Source organism: Solanum dulcamara, chromosome 10 (assembly GCF_947179165.1).
Source record: "Solanum dulcamara chromosome 10, daSolDulc1.2, whole genome shotgun sequence".
NCBI classification, from domain to species: domain Eukaryota; kingdom Viridiplantae; phylum Streptophyta; class Magnoliopsida; order Solanales; family Solanaceae; genus Solanum; species Solanum dulcamara.
The window spans coordinates 69,343,178-69,362,408 of record NC_077246.1 but is presented as its reverse complement, the minus strand read 5'-3'; the positions used below and the strand labels follow the sequence as shown (position 1 = coordinate 69,362,408).

Genomic DNA, 19,231 nt, shown 5'->3' with positions numbered 1-19,231 from the left:
AGTTATAGTAGAAAAATACAGGCAATTTTTTCAGACACCACAAACAGGGGTACGAGTCGTTCGATTTGGATACGAAAATTAATGCTAAAGAGACTCGCACAGTAAACAATATGGTTTTATTTGTTGATAAATATGTGAAGTCTGTCTCTGCATTTACAAGAAACATATGAACAACAATATTGTAATTAAAACTAGAATATAGATAAAGATGTTGATATAAACATGAATATTCTAGTTTTAAATAGAAACCAACTTTGCCCAAAAGTTAGCCAACTAGCATCAAGATTCAAGACGAAAGGGAAACAGAACAAACAGCAGCCTTTTTTCTCATCCCCATCATCTATAAACCAGTTTACAGTTCAAGATGAGCACAAAACCATCAATGAGTTCTAAATTCCACTGAACATATACAAGCAAGCATGGAAAGAGAAAATGCAATTACAATAACAGCTCCTAAAATGAAGACCATGTTTATCGATCTTGCCCAAAAACATGTGCGGGTGAATCAACGAAATTAATGGGCCGATGCAACAACCCCCTATTTAATAGTTCATATGAGAATTAGATCGACAGTCCATACAAGGTGGGAAGGGAAAAACAGGATCATTGTGTTGCACGGAACAAGTACGTAAAAGAACAGATGAGTAATCCCAGGGAACCAACACATAAGAGAACATTTAACAATCCAATTTCAAAGGGATAACAAAAATAAGAAACATAACATAATCAAGTCATACTAGACTCAAAAACATTTGTTCTTAATTAAGTCTAAATATTAAATAAGAAAATAGAGTACTGCACCAAAATTCCCATTTGAATGTTAAAATTCAATTCTAAAAAGATTACTATCTTCTCTAGTCTCCCTTTCTCCTGAAAGAACATCCCTCAGTAAGTCTAGCACGACCACCGGTAGGCTGGCACAACACAGTCTGGCAGTTTCCACAAACGACCACGGTCTGGGAATGGCTGAACACAGTTGTTCTGCATGTTTGAAATATACAACATCAGAAACAGTGCACTCGTAATAATCACACTCACACTATTCCATCTAATTGAGCAATGTTGTGAAAAGATTCGGAGTAAGCGCACCATATGAGGGTCACTGTACTTTTTATCATGAACTCAGGCATAAACCATACTTAGTTTTCAATGTCAATACAAACATTGATTATCCAAATTTTCTGGAGTAAAATTCCAAAAGTCACAACAGTCGCGATTCAGAGATCATAGGAGTGTCGAACTACTTAATTTTAATAGTGAATTCAGGCATAGACTAATTAATTTTCAGTGTATTCAGACAGATTCTCCACATTTTTTGGAATAAATGTCATTAAGTGGCAATAACTTGCAATTCAAGGAAACGCATCAGGATTCTAAACAGCAGTAGTGTGCATAAAATGAAATAGAAGTACTAAACTACATTGAAAAAAAAAAAGACAAGGATCTTACATGTTAAAGCAGCCTTGGCACTTCACATCCTGCCGACAAAATCCAAAATCACACATAAACGTCAAAATCCAAAACCATACATGAACAATGGGATCATTTTTGAATTAAAAAAAAACGCACCATGAAGAAAGAGTTTGGGGACTGAACAAGACGTTTGAGCTTGTGCTTCTTCTTTTCAAACTCTGGTGATGGATTCAACAAGTCGTGGTCATTTGGAAGACCCTACAAAAAATTTTAATTAACAGATGCACATTAAACAATTGATGTGTAATTTCTAACTGATTGTTGGAAAATCATAACAATAAATGTGTAATTTCTAACTAATTGTTGATAAATTCATAAAAATTGATGCGGAATTTCTAACTGATGGTGAGAAAATCATAACAAGGGATGCATAATTTCTAACTAATTGTAGAGAAAATCATAACAATTGATGCGTAATTCAACTGATTGTAGAGAAAATCAAAACAACTGATGCGTAATTTCTAGCTGATTGTAGAGAAAATCACAACAATTGATGCACAGTTTCTAGCTGATTGTTGAGAAAATCACAATAATTGATGCACAATTTCTAACTGGTTGTTGAGAAAATCACAACAATTGATGTGTAATTTCTAGCTGATTGTTTTGTATAACCTAGATGTTGAGGCCAGCTTGCACACACCTCAAATCATTCCACAGGAACAGGTAACTCTGCCCACCAAGAGGCTAAAACAGATAAAGAAATCGTTTATTGTTTGTTTCTAACTGATTGTGCACCTCAACTAATTTCTAACTGATTGTTGAGAAAATAATAACAATTGATGCGTAATTTCTAACTGGTTGTTGAGAAAATCACAGCAATTGATGACCTAATTACTAACTACTTGTTGAGAAAAATCATATATGAACATAAATACAGAAGCAAGTGGGAGAAAATCACATAATTTCGGACTGATTGTTGAAAAAATCATACAAAATGCAAATAAATACAGAAGTAAATGGAGAAGCTATAGCAATAATTTTTTGTTTGCTTAGGCTATAAAAATAATCATAACAATTGATGCGTAATTTTGAAGTGATTATTGAGAAAATCAGATACGAAAGCTGCAAATACAGAAGCAAATGGAGAAGCTATAACAATAATTGATTTATTTATTGCTTACGCTGTAACAATAATCATAACAATTGATGCTAATTTTGAACTGATTGTTGAGAAAATCATATACGAATGCAAATACAGAAGCAAATGGAGAAGCTATAACAATAATTGATTTATTTATTGCTTACGCTGTAACAATAATCATAACAATTGATGCTAATTTTGAACTGATTGTTGAGAAAATCATATACGAATGCAAATACAGAAGCAAATGGAGAAGCTATAACAATAATAGATTTATTTTTTGCTTAGGCTAAAACAATAAGCATAACAATTGATGCGTAATTTTGAACTGATTGTTGAGAAAATCATATACAAATGCAAATACAGAAGCTATAACAATAATTTATTTATTTTTGCTTAGGCTATAAAATAATCTTATCCATTGATGCGTAATTTCAAACTGATTGTTGAGAAAATCATATACGAATGCAAATACAGAAGCAAATGGAGAAGGCTATAACAATTTTTTTTGTTTGCTTAGGCTAGAACAATAATCATAACAATTGATGCGTAATTTTGAACTGGTTGTTGAGTAAATCATATACGAATGCAAATACAGAAGCAAATGGAGAAGCTATAACAATAATTTATTTTTTTTGCTTAGGCTATAACAATAATCATAACAATTGATGCGTAATCTCAAACTGATTGTTGAGAAAATCATATACGAATGCATCAGAAGCAAATGGAGAAGCTATAACAATAATTTATTTATTTATTGCTAAGGCTATAACAATAATCATAACAATCGATGCGTAATTTTGAACTGATTGTTGAGAAAATCATATACGAATGCAAATAAAAAGTAAATGGAGAAGCTATAACAATAATAGATTTATTTTTTGCTTGAGCTAAAACAATAAACATGACAATTGATGCGTAAATTTGAACTGATAGTTGAGAAAATCATATGCGAATGGAAATACAAAAGTAAATGGAGAAACTATAACAAAAAAATTCTTATTTTTTTGCTTAGGCTATAACAAAAATCATAAGAAATGATGCGTAATTTCTAATTGATTGTTGAGAAAATCATATAGGAATGCAATACAGAAGCAAATGGAGAAGCTATAACAATAATTTATTTATTTTTTGCTTAGGCTGAAACAATAATCATAACAATTGATGCGTAGCTTTGAACTAATTGTTGAGAAAACCATATATGAATGCAAATACAGAAAACAACAAAAAAAAGTAGATCGAAAAGATAACTCACCATTTTCTCTAGCTGAAACGAGAAACCCTAGAAACTCTGAAGAGAGTGAGAGGGCTGTCGCAGGGAAGATGGAGATGGTGTGAGAGAAGTGCGAATTAGGGTTTTGTAAAAATATATAGTGTATGGCCAAGGTTGTGGGCCGTTGATCTGTGAAATATTTAATCTGGCCCGTCTGTTTGAGGTTTCTTATTCTCTGGGCCGACTTACTTATATTTCTACTTTTCTCTCTACACTTCCAGAAATTGCCCTTTTTTACCCCATAATTTTTCTTTAAGAATTTTTTTTAGTGTAATTTATATGAAATTTAAACTTTTTAAATAAAAATTTCACATTTAAAAGTTTCATAAAAGTAAAATTTTATTTCCATATGATATTTATAAATATAAGGCATAATATATAAATATGTTATTTAATTTGATATTAGCTTATATCTATGTTTTTCAAATTTGTGTGTGTACGTAATGCTTAAACTTGTATAAAGTTAAAAAAATAGATATATGCATCATTTGTGGCAAGTCGTGTCCTATGTGGTGTAGTACGTGTATTATGTCACATAAAATACGTATATTTACTTGTTTAATTTTATATAAATTTAAGTACTTATTTGTACGTGCTTATCCAAAATTAGAGGACATAAATACAAATTAAGTAATGTGTTTATGTATTGTGACTAAATATAATGAAAACATGACATTTATCTTAAAATAATTCTTGTCATTAAATCTTGGTTAATTTATAAATATTTCCACCTTAATTAGAAGGAAAAAAATAATTCAAAGCTTTAATAATAATCTCTTTACAATCAAATCCTTAATGTCTAGTTATTTACAAACAATTGTCCTAAATCCTAATTGCCACAAAACCACAATCTTGCCACTAGAAATGGTCATAAATCAAATTTTAAAGCCGAAAAATTAGAATGAGAATAATTTCCAGGAAATACTTATTTATTGTTGTTGGTAAACCTAATTTGATGGCACACTGATTGGTAAAATTAAAATTAAAATTTTATAATATTTGTAAAATTATTTTATCCTAAATTTCCTATTATTTTCTTATTACAATTTTGAAATTATCAATACTATTATTTTATATCACACTCAATATGAGACAACAATTTTGAAATTATCAATCACAAAATAAATAATAAAATGATACATTTATCTTTCTCCATATTTTTTCAAGGTTTTCATGAAAGACCATAAATTTTCTTTTACAAAAAAGTCACAATTTATTCAATCTAAACCACGATACAATTATATATATATATATATATATATATATATAGAGAGAGAGAGAGAGAGAGAGATTATAGATTGTATATTCTATTTTTTTCCAATCAAACAAACATCTATTAATAATAAAAAATTATTAAATAGTCTTGCCATTATTTATTCCTCATAAATAAATATGAGAATAATTTACTGAAGTAACCGAATTACTCCTAACAGTATGTATAACCTATATCATAATTGGTACTTCCTTCATTAATATTTAGTTGTTAGTGTTTAATTTGTCACAATTCTAAAAAAAATAAAATTTTATTATATAATCTTTAATTATTATAAGTCATCACACTCGTTAGAAAATGAATTTAGAATTAATTAGTGATGCTTAATAATAAGAGATATTAATAAATTTTATTTTATTTTTTTGCTTTGACAAGTACAAATTTACATTTATTTTTAGAATAATAAAAAGGTAAAATAGACACAAAAAAAAAAAGACCTCATAAATTGAAATTTGGTAAGAATATAAGGAACCAAGTGAGCTTACATTAATTTTCACGCGATGACATTTTTAAAGGATAATATTTAATTTTTAACATTCTTTAGACAATTCTAATCATCTACCTTTTTCCTCTTTTTCATCCTCCTGGTCCTTCTTTCTCATTTTTTTTTCCATACATATAGTAGAGAATTAAAGATTGTGATTATTTATGATTATTTTGATTTTGTTTTGGTTGAATAAATTCAAAGAAAATCATTATTATAGTTTATTAAATATGAGTGTAGAAGAAGAGAAAGTTGGCCTATTAATTTTTTTAAGGTTTGAATTGACTCTAATAATTGAAAGTGTTGAGAGTGGTATTAGAACTTAGAAGGTTGAATATCAAGTTTAGAACCATCTGATATATTTTGGATTAATTTTAAAGCAAAAACTTATTGTTGAGAAATGATTTTTTGATTTTGACAAAAAAACATCGATAAAATTTAGTTTATATATTATGATTTGTTGTCAAAAATCTTCACGACTACTATAACTTGCTATGAAGTAAAATCTTAAGACATCTAGAAGATTCATCGAGATTAATTTGTGTTTAAAATATTGATAATCATAATAATTTTATATCACGATAAGTCTTACTCAATATCTAATAAGAAATTACGAAGTAAATCTTACTTCAACTTCTAACAAAATATATATTGCTATATTATTATTCTTAAATGAGATCAAATTCTAAAAACAGTGACACTCCAAGATTCTATTTATGTAAATCAACCATGCACTTAAATGAAATGATTTCGAACCATGTTGATTAAAAACTTGTCAAATCCAACCTTATACAGTCCCATTAATAAAAATTATAGGGTGAACATGAGATAACAATAATAATATATCTAGTGTAAAATGGATATGAAAAGTTAATGTATGCCTACTTTTTTGCTATCTTGACAAACTAATAGTTTTCAATATATTTTCAACTCATGAAAAAAAAAACAATCAAAAGTAGTACGAAAAAAAATTAGGAAAATAAAAAAAAATTATGACAACATACTATAACCAACTCTACAAATCAAACCAAACAAAAGTCATAACAAGGTAAAGCAATAAACAAAGTACAAAAAAACAAATAATAATCAAAGTCAAAGAACAAGAAACTACAAAGGGAACATAAAATCAAAAAATTGAACCGAATTTATTCAATTTTTTGATTTGATTCTTCGATCGATTTCAACTATGATGAATATTCACGTCTAATTAAACTAATTTCGATTAGTATCATATATATATATATATATAATTGAAAAAATCAAAAATCAAAGTACTCCTTTTGTTTTTATTTGTTTGTACTATTTTGACTTGACATAAAATTTAAAAAATGTATTATTTTTTTTAAATCATGTGATTTTTAATTAAAAAAATATCAAAATATCTTGTTAATCATGTGAAAAAATAAAAGTAGAGACTTATCAAAAAGAAAAAGATAATCATTTTAAAAATAAATTAAATAAGAAACTAAAACAAACAAATCGAAACGGAAAAAATACTAAACTTTTCAAATGCGAATCAAATTATCGAATGCCAATTAACAAGAACAAAGAGCCAATCCATTTCCCTTCTTAACTATTTGGATCGGGTCAAAATCGGATCAATCTTGTCAAACGGGTCGATCATTGAATCAACCAATCAAATTCGAGAATAAAAGATCCGACGGTCCAGATAGTCTCAAACACGTCAACTCTCTCACTCACTCATAACGATCACACTGATCATCTTCATTTCAGCTAAACCCCTTTCATTACACAGCAGATCAGAAAAAAACCGATAACAATCGCCGGCCGGCAGATCGGACAACGGAAAAATGTTGCCGCCGGAGCTTCATCCTCGAACGTTCCGTCCTTACATTTCAGCTTCTACCAGTGCTCCTTCTTTATCCACATCATTTGATGGCGTTTACAGTCCCGAACGGAACCCTAACGCTGTTAATACTAGATCTCTGAGGAACTCTAGATTCACTCCGACGAAGTTCGTTCACAACGCTAGAATCGCTGTCGCGTTGGTTCCTTGTGCCGGTTTTCTCCTTGACCTTGGTGGTACTCCGGTTGTTGCTACACTTACGTTAGGGCTTATGGTAGCTTATATTCTTGATTCTCTGAGTCTCAAGTCTGGTTCATTCTTCGCTGTTTGGTTTTCACTCATCGCTTCTCAATTTGTTTTTTTCTTCAGCTCGTCGTTGTTTTCGGGGTTTAATTCTGTTATGCTCGGGTTACTTGCTGTATCAGTTTGTAGTTTAATTAATTTCTTGTTTGGTGTATGGGTATCGCTTCAGTTCAAGTGGATTCAAATTGAGTATCCGACGATTGTGCTTGCTCTCGAGCGGTTGTTGTTTGCTTGTTGTCCGATAATTGCTTCTACTGTTTTTACCTGGGCAACAGTCTCTGCAGTTGGTATGGTTAATGCGGCTTATCATCTTATGGTGTTTAACTGCATTTTCTATTGGCTTTTCTCAGTTCCTCGATTGTCATCATTTAAAATGAAGCAAGAAGCCAGTTATCACGGTGGTCATGTTCCAGATGATAATCTAATCCTTGGGCAGCTAGAAAGTTGTGTTCATACATTGAATATCTTGTTTTTCCCCCTTCTATTTCATATTGCCTCTCATTACTCGGTTATATTTGTCTCGGCGGCTTCTATTTGTGATTTGTTTCTTCTTTTCTTCATTCCATTTTTGTTTCAACTGTATGCTTCGACGAGAGGGGGATTATGGTGGGTGACTAAAAACGAGCATCAGTTGCATAGCATTCGCGTGGTGAATGGAGCTATTGCTTTGTTTGTAGTTGTCATTTGCTTGGAGGTTAGGGTTGTGTTCCATTCATTTGGACGATACATTCAAGTGCCACCGCCATTGAATTACCTACTTGTCACTATAACAATGCTGGGAGGGTCAGCAGCAGCTGGTGCTTATGCTCTTGGTATGGTTTCTGATGCTTTTAGCTCAATAGGATTCACTGCTTCAGCTGTCATTGTAAGTGCTGCTGGAGCAATCGTGGTGGGATTTCCTGTTCTGGTATGTATTTTGCACATTTTATTTTTCTTAAACTTTACATTTCCGTGCTGCACTTTGTTATTTGACGTCCTCTGTTATTTACTAGTGAAGTTAATTTAGAGGTTCTCTAAGTCCACACTTATTTCTACACTGATACAAATTTCCACATTGACATAAACTAGTCACATACCAAACAAACACTAGATCTAATGCAAGTGTAAAAACAACTCAGTTTTGATCTCAAAGAATTGGTATTATCCAAATCGGATATCTGAATAACTGTATCTATTCCGTTTTTTCGGGCCCATTTTATTCTAATACCAAATAATTTCTTTTAAGACAGCATGGATCTGCTAAAACATTGGTCTTATAAATCTCACACTTGTTTTTACACTGACATACAAATCTCTACATTGACATGAGTCTCTAATAGTACCAAGGAGATACCAAACAAACACTAAACATAATGTAAGTGTAAATAAAACTTTGTTTGTAATCTCAATAAGTTATAGCAAAATTAAATATTATTCCTTTTTAAAACAATTACTGAGTTGCTAATATAAGATTTGCTGTCCAAAAGATTAAATCTGAAAAAATAATGTGTAACACCACTAGATTTTTATCTTTTATTTGTCTTCCATTTATTCATGTGTGCTCCTAGTCATCCATGCCCTTGGCCTAATGGCTTTGGGTGCAACCTGCTTTCAAAGACACGATAATTACCGAATTGGCCGAAACTTGGTATTCGACTCAAGTATCGCAAAGATATAAAGGGGGAAGAAGAAAAAAGAAGAGGAGAAAATGTACCGTGGCGTATTACAGTTGAAAATTGTTGAAGTCAATTTAACTTCAGTAGTAGTAGAGGTTTAGGTGTTACTTGAAGTCATTTCCATCTGCATCGAAACCCAAGTCCCAAGGTAATTATTTTTAATGCTTCATTATTCTTAAACTTAATATATACTATATTTTATACATATAGATTTATTCGGTTTGGTTCAGTATTCTTCCAATTTCTTTTATAAGATTAGTGACCTACCCACAGTATTCTGTACGGTTACAAATTATATCTGAACCTATAGTTGTATTACGAAAAACCTAAAACAATGGTTTGGTTCGGTCAGCTTACAAAGAACCATTGACAAACCCTACTTGAAGAAGGTCGTTCCTTTTCTTTATCCCCTTCATTTGCTGCGCTGGCATATCTGCTGTGTGTTTTAAAACTAAATTGATGTATGTAAGTGAACCAAAAAGTAGAAAAAAGATGACCTCCAGTTCACTACAACTAAGGCAGTTCTGCATAAATTGAACCCAAGGCTAATCATGTGAGGTTGAATGAAAAGGCATGCAAGCATTTTGGCTAGTTCTTGGTGCATGTCTTTGTGATCAGGCTGTAAAAATAAATAAATAGACTTTGCTTGTGTAATCTTTGCCATAATTGTTGCTAGAATGTGTCTGAGAAGCTCTTAGGCATTATATGACGTTTTAGTGATTCATACATCTGACTTTTTTTAACCAATGAAAAAACAAAAGAATATGTGACATGCAAATATCTTTACTTCAATATGCAGTTTGTTCCACTCCCATCAGTAGCAGGATTTTATTTGGCTCGTTTCTTCACGAAGAAAAGTGTCTCATCATATTTTACTTTCGTTGTGCTTGGAAGCTTGATGGTTATATGGTTTGTGATGCACAATTACTGGGATCTAAATATTTGGATATCAGGCATGCCTTTAAAATCCTTTTGCAAGCTCATTGTTGGTAGTGTTATCCTGGCAATGGCCATTCCTGGTTTAGCTATCCTCCCAGCACAATTTCGCTTTCTGACTGAGATTGGTTTGATTGGCCATGCTTTGCTGCTGTGCTATATTGAAAATCGTTTCTTTAGTTACTCTAGCATTTACTACTATGGGTTGGAGGAAGATGTGATGTACCCAAGTTACATGGTAGTCATAACTACTTTTGTCGGTTTGGCGGTTGTGAGGAGACTTTCCGCGGACAACCGCATTGGATCAAAGGCTGTTTGGGTCCTAACTTGCTTATACTCGTCAAAGCTGGCTGTGCTTTTTGTCACATCAAAGGGAGTTTTGTGGGTGTCAGCTGTCCTCCTGCTGGCTGTTTCTCCTCCCCTGCTTCTTTACAGGTATCTCCTGATCTAGATTCAGTGTCCTTGTCCCCCCCCTCCCCTTCCCCCCTCCACACCCCCCACCCCACAACCTAACCCCAAGAAAAAGACTATGAGAGAAACAGACCCCACATACACTAAAAGGGATTGTGTTCCTTTATCAGATTCCTAATCTGTTTATCTTGCAGGGATAAATCAAGAACTGCCTCAAAGATGAAACCTTGGCAAGGTTATGCTCATGCTGCTGTTGTTGCTTTATCAGTTTGGTTCTGTCGTGAAACAGTATTTGAAGCTCTTCAATGGTGGCACGGTAGACCTCCTTCTGATGGTTTGCTTTTAGGCTCCTGCTTCCTCTTGACGGGATTGGCTTGTGTTCCTATTGTTGCACTTCACTTCTCACATGTTATGGTATTCCCTCCAACTAATTTGTTGTGTTATATACTTTCTTTCTAATAGAGTCATTGATGATTAGATCAGTGATTGTTAATAGATAAAATTTATTACTCTAAAAGGAAATGTGCTTAACATATTGATTTTTTGTTCTGAACCCTTTTAAAGAGGGATATTTCTTTTACCATAATACAGATATCTGGAACTCCAAGAGTGTTCATCTATTGTGATTGGAATGGAATAATGTGAATCTTCAAGTTGGGACTGTTTGCTTAAGCATGTCCTCTCTGTTGGTCTGCTAGACCTTATTTTATGTTATTTTCTTGCCTTTAACTGTTCTTCAAACATTTCATGGTCATAGAATAGGGACACTTATATTACAAACATTGGAACTTGGAAGTGCAACCTCTCTTGATAAGTGTCCTCTTGTTTTGTGTAGAAGATTACTTTACCTGTTTGCTTTAGTTGGAGGTCTTGACTGGATTCAAGTAGTTACGAGCTTTTTCTTTTTATCTTGCAGTCTGCAAAGAGATGCTTGGTGCTGGTGGTTGCAACAGGTTTGTTGTTTATCCTAATGCAGCCACCAATCCCCTTGTCATGGACTTACCACTCGGACGTAATTAAAGCTGCTCGTCAATCTGCTGATGACATTTCTATTTATGGCTTCTTCGCATCAAAGCCTACGTGGCCCTCATGGTTGCTTATTGTTGCAATTCTGCTCACTCTGGCCTCTGTTACTTCCACAATCCCAATTAAATACGTCGTTGAATTAAGGATATTTTACGCCATTGCTATAGGTATTTCTCTTGGAATTTACATATCAGCAGAATATTTTCTCCAGGCTGCAATCCTCCATGCTCTCATCATTGTCACCATGGTTTGTACTTCTGTATTTGTTGTTTTTACTCACTTCCCATCTGCTTCAAGCACAAAGCTTCTGCCATGGGTATTTGCACTTCTTGTGGCTCTCTTTCCTGTGACATATTTGTTGGAGGGACAAGTCAGAATAAATAAAAGCATCCTTGGAGATAATGCAGTGCAAGATATAGGGGAAGAAGACAGCAAACTGGCAACCCTTCTGGCCGTTGAAGGTGCAAGAACTTCTCTTCTTGGCTTATATGCTGCAATCTTTATGCTCATTGCGCTTGAAGTGAAGTTTGAACTGGCCTCGCTGATGCGAGAAAAGGTAACAGATAGGGGTGTAGTTAGGCACAGCCATTCAGGTCAAAGTAGCTCTACTATTGTTCCCCCAAGATTAAGGTTCATGCAGCAACGCAAAGCCTCTGCTGTTCCATCCTTTACAATCAAGAGAATAGCTTCTGAGGGTGCCTGGATGCCTGCCGTTGGTAATGTTGCCACAATCATGTGCTTTGCTATATGCCTGATCTTGAACGTCAATCTCACCGGTGGCTCAAACCGTGCTATTTTCTTCTTGGCACCTATCTTGCTACTGCTTAATCAAGATTCTGATTTTGTTGCGGGTTTTGGGGACAGGCAAAGGTACTTCCCTGTTGTAATAGTCATCTCTGCCTACTTGGTGTTAACTACCATGTATAGCATCTGGGAAAATATATGGCATGGGAATGCAGGGTGGGGATTAGATGTGGGAGGTCCAGATTGGTTTTTCGCGGTCAAGAATTTGGCACTTCTCATTCTAACATTTCCAAGTCACATCCTTTTTAATCGCTTCGTCTGGAGCTACACAAAACAGGCTGACTCTATGCCATTGCTGACAATACCTCTTAATTTGCCATCAGTTTTGATGACGGATATTATCAAGGTTAAGATATTGGGACTCCTTGGAGTTATATATTCTTTAGCCCAGTATCTCATCTCTAGACAACAATATATTTCAGGAATGAAGTATATTTAGACGAACATCAAAATTTTGTACTATATGTTCTTGGAAATTTTCAAGTGAGGAATGAAATTAAAGATCTTCTTGCTGTTATTTGTTGATCTTTATGTGCCTTTGGGTTCCTCACGTTGCATTGATTTTTAGTTCGACCTCATATGTGATGTTGATGATATTAGGGAAAATCTTCTTTGGTGATTGACATTTGTGTTGTAGAAGTGCAAAATTGTATAGGCGTCCCAAAAAAGTATCTTGTACTTGCAGTTGATAGTGTGAAATTTGAGGTAAAATCTTAACTTGCAGTTGAAAGGTACTTTTTTTTTGTTTCCTATCCGGTGTCTGGAGCCCGCATTGAAACTCCGACTAAATTCGGATCGTGCATTAAAGCCCCATTTGGGGTGTCGCTCCCAACAGAATTTTCTCCATACTCAGGGCTAGAATCCGAGACCTCTGATAAAGGGTGAAACAGTTCTACCACTGCACCACAATCCATGTTGGTTAGTTGAAAGGTACTTTGTCGTACAGTTAGATTAACCACTCACTAATAATGTCCCGATGTCCCCCAGTTACAGAGTCACTTTTATTAGGGAGCGCTTTACCTAATATGAGACTTTTTGGTGCGAACCTGAATTTAGTCGGGCTCTAATGTCGTACCGGACACCAAAGGGAAAAAATAAAAATAAATTATGTTTGGATGTCTTTTGAATGCGTAACAAATAACACATTTAATAATGTTTGATGTTTAGATCTTATTTGACTTTTATAGACAGAAATACAAAAATTCAAGTTTCAAACTTTTATGTTATCCATGCTTCATTATTTCAAATTGTTAAATAGCCAAAATTAACAACTTCATAACTAGTTGTACTCTACCTACGAAGAATTAAACTTTCTAAAGCACATACAAGTGTCATAATTACTTGAAAATTAAAAATAAATCAAGTTGTTAGAAATCTACAATTATAGCTTATTTTGTAGATTTTCAGTTTCGAAGTGGCAAAATAACTCTAAAATTAGCAAAAATCTCCATCCAAATTTTCAGCAACAGAATGAGTGAAAGGCAAAATTATTCTATGTTTGAATATATTTGTTACAGAAAGAAGATACAAAAATTCTCTCTATATAATGCCCAAACACGTTCAACTTCGAAGTTCTGATGGAATCTGATGCGTTAGTGTTAGTATGATCTCATCCTTCCCCCTAGTAACCTATGGAACATAAACATCAATATGGGGAAATGATGTAGAAGAGTTCAAACCAGGGAGAGGTTTAGTGAAGTTAATAAGACAACAATATGTACATCCTCAATATGGTGCTTCATTAATTTTGCGCAAGTCGTAGACGGTGACAGAGTTAAGTTTTTCAATGTATAAAGAAGTAAACACACCGATAAGACAAGGAGATTTAACATATGTAAAAGGAAATTTAACTTGTATATGTTTAGTTCTTCCGACGAAGGGGTGTCAATGGACTTTCCCTGGAAAATAGTGGCTCCGCCATTAGTTGTAGCCTGTAGGGTGGATATATAGATTTGTTATCTACTCTAGGTAGTAGAACTTCTATGTCGAAAGTCCATTCCTATTAGTAGTCGTAGCATTACTCCTTTAGTTTCTTTTTACTTCTGTTACTATCTGTTGCATCTTGTACTTCGATTATTGTAATCTTTTGTTGAATACTTGATCATGCTTTCTCTAATATTTTGCCATAAATTCTTCATTTTCGTTATTTCCTTTACCGAACTGCTTTAAACTGTTTTTGATAGACTATAAGACTATAACACTGTTATTATGAACTATACTACAGAAGAAATGGCTAAAGTCCAAAGTTTGTGCAAGAATCAAGTGATAATTTAGTTGAAATCTGAGTTTTTGTAACATGAACAATTTCAAGAACATTACAAGATAAAAGACCATGAAATGAATAGCCATATATACTATTTTTCAGTAACTGAGAGAGTTTCTTTTTTCTTTCTCATATCTTGGTTTCATTCGCCCCCTACTATTACTACGTCAATAACAACAACATACCCTGTGTAGTCGGGCCTGAAAAGGGTAGGATGTATGCAGATCTTACTCCTACCTTTGTGGGGTAGAGAGATTGTTTCTGGTAGACCCTCGGCACCCTACTTTTACTATGTCACATACAAGAATAGATTTTTCTTTGCTTTTTCCTCTTTGCCAAGGAACAACTAAAATATGGTTACTTACAAGTAGTTGGCTCTTTTTTCACTTTTTGTGAGCGAGGGATGCAACCCTTCCTAGTACTACTCTCGTCCAAACATGCTTAACTGTGGAGTTCTGATGGGATCCAGCGCGTTAGTACTGGTATGATCGGATCCAGGCCCTTTCTCACTTTGTCTGTCAGTTCCATCCTTTGATCTGTACTGATAACAATGAGCTGCATAAAGAAAAGCAACAAAATTAATGAGACTCAGGATAGTGAGGAGCCAATACAAGTAGTCGAATCTGCCGGTGTTTATATTCTGGGAAAGCCAGGATTCTCTTGTTTCGCCTTTTCCCCGTGTGACAGACTTGACAATGCTGTTCAAAATTGAGGCTGCAAAGCAACCAAGACCACCAGCTACAGCAGCATAAGCTGATCCAATGCTTCTCATTGCATCCGGAGCCTCTTCGTACAGAAATTCGAGTAATCCCACTATGCAAAAAACTTCAGCTATCCCAATTAGGCAATACTGGATTAGTAACCAATAGGCACTGAGGTCAGGCATTGGAGTCAAAAAACTAGCCTCGTAACCATGTTGTATTGCGTAAGTTCTCCTGTACCTCTCGAAGACACCAGCCCACCCCACTGAGAGTATAGAGACCGCCAAGCCAATGCCAACTCTCTGAAGCTGAGAAGCACCGTGGGGGTTGCCAGTGATTCGCCTAGATATTGGAACGAATACAGAGTAATAGAGGGAGAGCAGAAGGAATATGCTGAGGCCTGGAAAGACCGGCATGCAGGTGACAGGAAGTTTCAAATGTCCCATGTGAGTGTTCAACGTGTACGCTTGTTGGACCGATAGAGTCAAGTACTCCGTTAGAACCACGCTCAACATTATAGTGCAGGCTGGAATCGGAAGAAGTTTCACCAGGATTTTAACTTCTTCTACTTGAGTCACGGTGCAAAGCTGCCAAGGATTGGCACCATCATCATCTTTTAGCTGCAGAGCTGCTTTGTCCAAACATCTGCATTGAGCATACATATAGTGAAGATATAATTAAGTAAATAAAAGTACATTTTATCCAACAGCTTAAGCTTTTAAACGAGACGGTCACACATGTCAACAGTATGGAAAAAGGTGAAAAAAGGAGCAACCTTGGAAATTTACCTGAAATCATCGGTATGAGCTATCTTGTTGCTGCCTTTGATAGCAGATCTTTTACCAGGAAGTTCATACAAGCCCACAAACTCGCTGCTTTGGAACGAAACATTCCTCTTGCGAAAGGCAGCAACTAGGACTTGGGTGACACGAGTGAGAGGACTGCCTCCAGGCAACCTATGCCTATACATAGGGGTACCAACAAAGAACAACATGTTGGATAGGCCCATGGCAATTGCCAATGACCCAAAAGCAGCTCCCCATCCATGTTTCATTTGAATATACACAACTGCAGTAAAGGCCACGATCGCCCCAATTGTGACCGATAGGTAAAAGAAGTTGAAAAACCTGTCAAGGTGTGACTTGTAGTTTCTGCTTCTCTCATCGAATTGATCAGCCCCGAATGATGAGACACAAGGCCTTATCCCTGCTGCTCCGAACCCCGTGACATATAACACTGTGTATAAGTACATCATTTGCCAAGATTTCGCTGGTTCACAGTTGCCTAGAAGTAGGGCAATCTGATCACACTGATCTTGATTTGGCATAAATACCTTTATGGTTGCTAACAATGTTATTCCTGTTAATCCCTACATAACCATAAAGAAGTAAGTAACTATTACTAGCTTTTACTCCCTCCGTTTCAATTTCTTTGTCTGGTTTTGACTTGACGCAGAGTTGAAGAAAGACAACTTTTGAATCACGTGGTTTTAAACTAAAAACACGTAGAATGTATAAAAAAGAGACATTTTTTTTGAAATGGACAAACAAATTGTTACGGAGGGCGTATGATATTCACTTGAATGAAGTGATCAAACACTAGACAAGCAAATCATTCATTAGATTTAATTACCACTAGATATATGGTGGTAAAGATAGCAATAGTCCAGTATCTACCAAGGTAAGCATCAGCAATGAAACCACCCAACACGGAGGAAGCCTGCGATATGCCCAAGAAATTGTTAACAGCATTGGCAGAGCTAGAAAAAGGCCTGTGCATAACGTAGAACATGAATGCCACCATGTTAACAGATAGGCCAAAGTAAGCCATTCTCTCAGCCATTTCATTTCCAAAAATGAACAAGGCAGCTATCCAGCCACCCGTCTTGTTTATATCCGGAATAGGCTTCCCATAGATGTTCACAGGAGTAGCTCCTCCTACTCCACTACTGTAACCACGTCCGAAAGCTGTTCTCCTATCATCAGATTCAAGGAAGTAAATTCCGAGTTTCTTTGAACCCCGTTTTGGATCAGAATTTCCTCCTAATTGAACTTCAGGTGATTTGATTTCCTTTTCTTTACTTCCCATCTTTTCAACTCTACAAGCTCCTTCCCCTGCCTTCTTTCTTTATCACACACACGTCATATACACCAACACTGGAATTGAAAAGGAGAAAGCTTGTAAGGCTTATTTTATCAAGATTTTGAAAGAATTAGTTGAATAACATCCTACCATGATTTCCTCCATTGCCTAGAGTCTAATGTATCTAGAGTCGGTGAATTCAGAATGAGTGATTTTATTTCATATTAAACATTTCAATGTTTTTTCATAGTTCGAGCTGAAAGTAACGGATTCAGTTGAATTACAAGACGGACACCTCTGAATGTATACATATAGTACTGGTAAGGATTATAATGTCAAGATTTGGAAGAATTAGTTGAAAAACATCCTACGAAGATTTCCAACATACCCAGTGTAATCCCACGAAGTAGGGTCTAAATTATACAGTTTCGAATAAAGTATCTAGAGTCAACAACAACAGCATACTCACTATAAATCCACAAGTGGGGTCGGAGGAGGGTAGAGTGTAAGCAGACCTTACTAGAGAGGTTGTTTCGAATAGAAAAGCATTTCCAAGTAGTTTGAAAAAAGGGAAAACAGAAATGAGAGCAATAACAACAACGAAATAATGTGAAATGACAACAAAATAATGTGATAATAGAAGCACCAAGATCTAGAGCCAGTGGATTCAAAATTAATATGATCTTATTCTACATTAAACATTTCAAACTTTTTTTCTACACATCAGTATAGTTCGAGCTGAAAGCAATGAGTTCACCAAAATCATAGAATCCTCCCTAGATCCGCCTTAAAGACCTCATGTAAAACATGTTACCACTTACCTAATGTTCATCTAATTAGAAACTTCTAGACTCACAATCTTGGAAATAAACTCAAGACTTACTTTGACAACTCAAAAAATAGTGTCATATAAAAGAAAATTTTAACACTTCCTTGCAACATACTTGAATTACTATTGAAACATGCATCACTTGAATTACCATATGATAAAAAAAAATATAACTTTATAAGTACTCAAAACAAAGATTTTGAATATGGTACATTTTCTTGATAATGAAAAAAAAAAAGAAGCATTAAGTAACATACCTTGGAATTTGGATTAACAACTAAAAGTTTTTTTACTTTGAAAAGTCCAAATAATGGTGATGTATATAGTAGTAATAAAACCAAAAAAAATCTTAAGTCATCTTTTTCATGACAGATGAGAAATTAAAGCAGAGAAAGACTAAATATGTAATGCCAGTTTGTTAGGTAGATAGGAAGTAAATGTACTTCTCAATCAATTCATTTATTGAGTCTATTTTTGAAGGATTTATGAGTCAGCCCTTATTACTTTCTACTCCACTATAATGTAGTATTATGTAAGCATTATAAATGCTAAGTCCTATAATAATGTTTAATATAAGTATGTCACTGTGTATATACACAACATATCATAGTAGTATGTATAAGCGCAACCAAAGGATGTGGTGCAGTGGATGAGATTGTTCCTTTCTTAATCAGAGGTCTTGAGTTCGAGCCCTGAATATGGAAAAATACTTTGTAGGGAGCACTTCCCCCTCGAATGGGCCCCTACACAGCATGAATCCGGATTAGTCGAGTTTCAATGCTGGTACTAGACGGATGGAAAACCAAAAAAAATAACATAAGCATGGATTC

At 34.5% G+C, this 19,231-nt stretch overlaps 3 protein-coding genes across 7 annotated transcripts; 1 reads left to right on the top strand and 2 right to left on the bottom strand.

The window, feature by feature from the left end:
- Positions 1-645: 645 nt before the first annotated feature.
- On the bottom strand, positions 646-3,917 carry LOC129871635 (40S ribosomal protein S27-2-like). The gene is made up of 4 exons (XM_055946594.1): positions 3,810-3,917; positions 1,570-1,671; positions 1,450-1,478; positions 646-981 (listed from the first exon to the last, which is right to left on the bottom strand). Exons 1-4 carry the CDS (start codon positions 3,810-3,812, stop codon positions 855-857), a joined length of 261 nt encoding a protein of 86 aa, XP_055802569.1. The 5' UTR covers positions 3,813-3,917; the 3' UTR covers positions 646-854.
- A 3,361-nt stretch (positions 3,918-7,278) lies between these two features.
- On the top strand, positions 7,279-13,043 carry LOC129870074 (uncharacterized). Its single transcript, XM_055944657.1, has 4 exons — positions 7,279-8,601; positions 10,149-10,720; positions 10,891-11,110; positions 11,613-13,043. The coding sequence occupies exons 1-4, from the start codon at positions 7,396-7,398 to the stop codon at positions 12,963-12,965; spliced, it is 3,351 nt and encodes a 1,116-aa protein (XP_055800632.1). The 5' UTR covers positions 7,279-7,395; the 3' UTR covers positions 12,966-13,043.
- Positions 13,044-14,772: 1,729 nt separating this feature from the next.
- Positions 14,773-18,760, bottom strand: LOC129870657 (protein NRT1/ PTR FAMILY 6.1). Of its 5 annotated transcripts, none has more exons than XM_055945488.1 (4): positions 18,659-18,760; positions 17,123-17,646; positions 16,279-16,859; positions 14,773-16,135 (listed from the first exon to the last, which is right to left on the bottom strand). In XM_055945488.1, the coding sequence occupies exons 2-4, from the start codon at positions 17,576-17,578 to the stop codon at positions 15,211-15,213; spliced, it is 1,962 nt and encodes a 653-aa protein (XP_055801463.1). In that variant the 5' UTR covers positions 17,579-17,646; positions 18,659-18,760; the 3' UTR covers positions 14,773-15,210. The 5 variants fall into 5 exon arrangements, with proteins under 5 accessions (XP_055801463.1, XP_055801466.1, XP_055801467.1 ...); XM_055945491.1 differs by lacking the exon at positions 18,659-18,760 and adding an exon at positions 18,517-18,579; XM_055945492.1 differs by lacking the exon at positions 18,659-18,760 and adding an exon at positions 18,553-18,576.
- Between the last annotated feature and the right edge of the window lie 471 nt (positions 18,761-19,231).

Bases quoted from the DNA above. Each gene is read 5' to 3' on its own strand.
- LOC129871635 (XM_055946594.1), bottom strand. The intron at 1,479-1,569 runs GTGCGTTTTTTT...TTTTGTCGGCAG, and splicing joins CCCCAAACTCTTTCTTCATG to GATGTGAAGTGCCAAGGCTG. The intron at 982-1,449 runs GTAAGATCCTTG...TCAAACATGCAG, and splicing joins TGCCAAGGCTGCTTTAACAT to AACAACTGTGTTCAGCCATT.
- LOC129870657 (XM_055945488.1), bottom strand. From the start codon at position 17,578: ATGGGAAGTAAAGAAAAGGAAATCAAATCACCTGAAGTTCAATTAGGA. The intron at 16,860-17,122 runs GTAATTAAATCT...ATGGTTATGTAG, and splicing joins TTACCACCATATATCTAGTG to GGATTAACAGGAATAACATT. The intron at 16,136-16,278 runs GTAAATTTCCAA...TGCTCAATGCAG, and splicing joins GCTCATACCGATGATTTCAG to ATGTTTGGACAAAGCAGCTC.
- LOC129870074 (XM_055944657.1), top strand. From the start codon at position 7,396: ATGTTGCCGCCGGAGCTTCATCCTCGAACGTTCCGTCCTTACATTTCA. The intron at 10,721-10,890 runs GTATCTCCTGAT...TTTATCTTGCAG, and splicing joins CCTCCCCTGCTTCTTTACAG to GGATAAATCAAGAACTGCCT. The intron at 11,111-11,612 runs GTATTCCCTCCA...TTTATCTTGCAG, and splicing joins TTCACTTCTCACATGTTATG to TCTGCAAAGAGATGCTTGGT.